The 4,751-nt window shown below is 33.9% G+C and overlaps 2 protein-coding genes across 2 annotated transcripts; both read right to left on the reverse strand.

The window, feature by feature from the left end:
• Positions 1-121: 121 nt before the first annotated feature.
• On the reverse strand, positions 122-2,915 carry LOC119193350 (phospholipase B-like protein B). The gene is made up of 4 exons (XM_037446940.1): positions 2,643-2,915; positions 1,216-1,345; positions 715-829; positions 122-205 (listed from the first exon to the last, which is right to left on the reverse strand). Exons 1-4 carry the CDS (start codon positions 2,659-2,661, stop codon positions 137-139), a joined length of 333 nt encoding a protein of 110 aa, XP_037302837.1. The 5' UTR covers positions 2,662-2,915; the 3' UTR covers positions 122-136.
• Positions 2,916-3,774: 859 nt separating this feature from the next.
• On the reverse strand, positions 3,775-4,514 carry LOC119193349. The gene is made up of 3 exons (XM_037446939.1): positions 4,130-4,514; positions 3,951-4,056; positions 3,775-3,847 (listed from the first exon to the last, which is right to left on the reverse strand). The coding sequence occupies exons 1-3, from the start codon at positions 4,512-4,514 to the stop codon at positions 3,775-3,777; spliced, it is 564 nt and encodes a 187-aa protein (XP_037302836.1).
• Between the last annotated feature and the right edge of the window lie 237 nt (positions 4,515-4,751).

Genomic DNA, 4,751 nt, shown 5'->3' on the forward strand with positions numbered 1-4,751 from the left:
ATTATATATTTACGCAATGGGCGATGACTCTGGCTATGAAAAATTATTATTAAATTTAATTTATAGAATTTAAGCCTAATATCATTAAAACAATGTAAATCCATTCTCACATGATATCCCTGATGGTGAGCCACTCTCACATGGGCTTGGTGGCCGCGTTGTATCCAGCAGCTAGACCTTCCAGCTGGATGTAATACAGTTTCACCTGGAATTTTCATTTAAGTAAATTTCCATTTAAACCGCGCAAAGCTGCTCAGTGTCGGCCTTGCTGCTGCGAGTTAAAATGTAAAAAATACTCTCCAAGCCACCGGACGTGGCTCTAAGTAGTAGCTCAGTCAAGCACCCTTTCCTGCACTTTAAAAGCCGCTTTTGTACTTACTGATACAGAAAGAAATTCTAAAATTGTTCTGTTTTTAATTAAATGAGTTTTATATTTCATTGTACTGCTAGCATTTCCGGCTGCCCTGACTTGACTAGAGCCAGACCTAATGTGGATTACCATAAAATCTTGGCCATAGAGATGATGATCATCACATTTGTAGCATATCATTAGAAGAAAAAATCGGTTAAATGGGTTAAGTTGGTAATGTGAGCTGTCACTTGTAAATAATATATTACAAACTATACAGTGCGCTATACAATCAGGTGCAATATCCGTTATATTGTAGTATATCTAGCACCTTAACAGCTATGACATATAAAGCACAGTTTTACCTGATACCAGTATGGATCATTCGGGTTCTTCTCTATCATACTCGCCGTATACTGTTGGTTGGTGTTTATGAAGTCATCTATTAAACCACACACATCTGTTTTATTATAGCAATACCTGCAATATAAAACATGATTTTTATTGCTTATTCAGCTATATGGAGGTCCTTAAAAAATCTCACAATTCAGTTTCTCAGGACACAAAGTACTCCATAAGTTTAATCAATGATTGCTCTGTCTGCATACCAGACTTCATTCATATCCATTCAGAAAAACAGTCTTTTCCTTTAACAATCACTTGATAGTGAAAGAATAGTGAAAGAATAATAAAATAGATGAAATAAGTAACATATGTGGTTTCATGACTGCCATACTACAAGTATAATTAATTTTATAAATTGAAAAGTATGTTTTCTTAGTTTATATGTGTGTAGACAGCTCATTTACAATCATGTAAAGCTGTAGCTTGCAATTCCTTTTAAAATATACAAAAATTAATCATACCCTTTAAGTACATTTTGCCAATGCATCCACATCAGGTCCCTGGTGAGGAACCCTTCGAGATACCCTGCAGCATGCATACTGCTTCTCATCACTTGAGTCTCGGGATGTGTGAAGCTCCAGAAATGCCCAGCTGTGGAGATATATAGCATTATATATTTTCATTCCCAATACTTTACATTCATCAGCAGTAAAATACATTTTATACAAAATAAAATTATATCAATTCCATACTAACAACTAATTTATGTAATATATTATCTGAATTTGTATATACATTTTCATTAGATGGGTATTTATTGATTGTCACAAACAATAGATTAAAGTTAAGCAATACTTAATTTATACAAATTCAACTAAGGATAATTTTCAATTGTTATCATATAACTTGTTACTCCAACTTTGCAATGGTGACCCCACAAGTTAAGAAGCATATTTATATTTTTTTGTATCATAGTACCACATAGCTTTCGCTCAAAACTTAACATTAAACAGTGCTTATTGGTCCTAGTCAATTATAGTGTTGGAAATATAACAAACCCTTTACTTGCATACTCTATCAGAAATATTTTGATGTAATCAGACTATTTTCATACTCATGTATAGTATATTAATTATTTATTGATGACTCAATATATCATAAGTTACTATGCCTATGGACTGCTGATAATACAAGTTATCAGAGGAAATTGGGAGCATGGACTCAAGCAGATATAGTGAACAAAGGAAATGTGATTGTAGTGGTTAGTTACAGAGATTTAGATTTAGAGTAAGTAAATTTGTTTTGTTAGGTTTTATAATTCTAAAAACACAATTAATATTCTAAGTTCTTTATAGCAGTTATTTAAAATTAATATTACTGTAAATATACAGAAAGAATAAACACTAAACAATATATTTATATACACAAGGTGTTAAAATCCTCTATATTTGCCTCCATAAGTGTGTCCCATTCCGAATCTGCTGGTTATGCGTCTGGTTCCAACAGGCCGGCATAATTGTGTCAACTGCTGAGTAATCATCTCTCATCGATCAACATTCTAATGGACCCACTTGCCATCAAGTGTGGTGGGGTCCTTGACATGCATGTATAAAATAAATAATAAACAATATTTCTAATATTTGAGATGCTTTTGGTGCCCTTGACCATTTGGCAAATTTTTATAAAATCACGTGCTCTTCAATAAGGAATAAATTTAATATTGAATTTCGAAAAGGGCACATGTCTGGTACTGTAAAAAGTTTCGAATTGGAAAAAACTTATTTTCAATAGTGTAAAAAATAAAAAATATTTAGGTTACAATTTGGGCTCATTTAGCAATAAAAATTATAAAAGTTTTGTTGTTATTTGTTATTATATATACATTTCTAGATATTTTATATTTATGAGACTTGCCCTTTTCGACATTGCATATTCAATTATAACTTACCCTGTATTATTAATTTCATTTCGATACGTAGCCTTCGCGAGGTGCACGTCGGGGATATCGGCGTAATATTCGGTCACAACAGCCTTCGCTTTATCTCCAGACCATATAACGTATCCATATTTACACTCACACAATTTTATTACAGTAAATATTAAACACAAAGTTAAGTGCGTAGCCATGTTTGTCCCAGTGGTCCCGAGTCTGATCTTTGAGTTGTGTACCTATCAATACATAGTACAGTTTACATTTATCTATCTGTGTTAATAGTTTGTATATGTAAACACAAGGAAAAAAAAAACAAAATATTTTGATTGTCAGTGTAATTGGCGCCTTTGTACGTCAACTGTCATATGCCAGCTAGCAGTTTTGACGTTAGTAATAATGTTGTCACTTAATAAAGTTTGAAATTTGGGTTATTTACAAATAATACAATTCATACATTCAAGCGCTTCTCTACCACAAATGGCCGTATTAATAGATACTACTAAATTTCGATTTGAATTGCGATGTCAGGTAGGATGCTGTGGAATAAAAATCAGTATCTTAATAATATATCAGATCAAGACCTACTGGTGGTAGGTCTCTCATATATAAGAGTCCGCTTGGGTAGGTAATAGGTACCCGTACCACTGCAATGTCTCTTTCTTGTGTGTTGTTTCGATTTGAAAGACATTATAGCCATATCTCAGGATGGTGAGGCGCAGTGCAATAACCAAACAATATTTTATTATTCACGGTGTCGGATGGTGTTTCTACTGTTTATGGGCGGCCGTAAGAAGTGAAAATTCTGTTAATTTGAATCGATATAACACTTGACAACATTTTTGCGTTTAGTTATTGCATTAAAATACAGATTAAAAATAATACATTTATTTTAACAATAAAAACAATTCTACAAAATCTCGTCATATTCACTCATAATTTCATCTTGAAGGACACAAACCAAAGAGATCACAGAGTCAATGTTATTTTAGTATTCATCACGTTGCACATAATTTCATGCCGATTTCACTACACTTGTAGCTAATTTCGCGCAGTAAGTAAGGTGTCCGCTCGTGGGGTGGCGAGTTGAGCCATTCATTTGTATTTATAGCGACGGTTGCGTATCCTTGCTTCTCTAGCGTGTCCAGAATCAGGCGGAATGTACCCCGAGACGATTGCTGTTCATTGAGAAGCATCCTGCTTTAAAGTTCATGATGCAAACACTGAAAAAACAATTAATCTGGATGTTGAAATAATATCTGGCCGAATAAATGGATGTACATTTTACGTAGAAAAGTTTTGTATGGATATCCATTGTTCACTTACACAATTCCTCCATTAGGTAAATTGAGCTGTTCTATAGGCACCTTTCCTTTTCCACTTAATCTTGGAAGTTTTTGTGGATAACCATTTTTTAGACATACTAAGGCATCTGAAAATAGTAATAGAGTGTGAAATAAAAGAATCTGAAATGACCAGGAATGAAATAATAAAAATTACCATACCTGCAACAATACCACTTTGCAGCATAACATTTTTGACCACATACTCTGGACTGCCCAGCCCTTGAGCGAGACTTCGTTCTAACTCTTCGCTCAATAGCGAAGTCGGATACAAACTTTTGGCCTTATCTAAAATTTCTTGAGGCATCTTAAACTCTGTGGTATGGAGCGTCTTGGCCTCATTCAGTGTCAGGAGCTGAAGATAATCGAGTGTATTCTGCTCTCTAGACAAGTACTCATCCAAGAATTCTTGGGAGAGTACCCTGCTGATCAGTCTGTCCTCATAGTGGCCCAATGAGGCTAATTCGAGACACATTTTGGCCCAAGGTAATGTAAAACTCTTGGCATCCAGGATTGGAGAGACAACTGCCTGCGCAATTCCAGACATTATGATTATAATAGTCCAAAAACATTGTGATATCACATGATGAGATTTTATTTTTATAAAATGGTACTCTTATATACAAAATAACACCCTCAAATGGTAGTGAGTTCAAAATGATTGCCTGCCATTACAATAATATTATAATAATAAGCTAGAGAAAATCATGATGATTTTTTAATTAATATAATTATCTTTGGTCCCATTTTCTATACCGATTATAATCTATAAATTGGGCCCTAT

Source organism: Manduca sexta, unplaced genomic scaffold, assembly GCF_014839805.1.
Source record: "Manduca sexta isolate Smith_Timp_Sample1 unplaced genomic scaffold, JHU_Msex_v1.0 HiC_scaffold_4044, whole genome shotgun sequence".
In the NCBI taxonomy this organism is placed as follows: Eukaryota; Metazoa; Arthropoda; class Insecta; order Lepidoptera; family Sphingidae; genus Manduca; species Manduca sexta.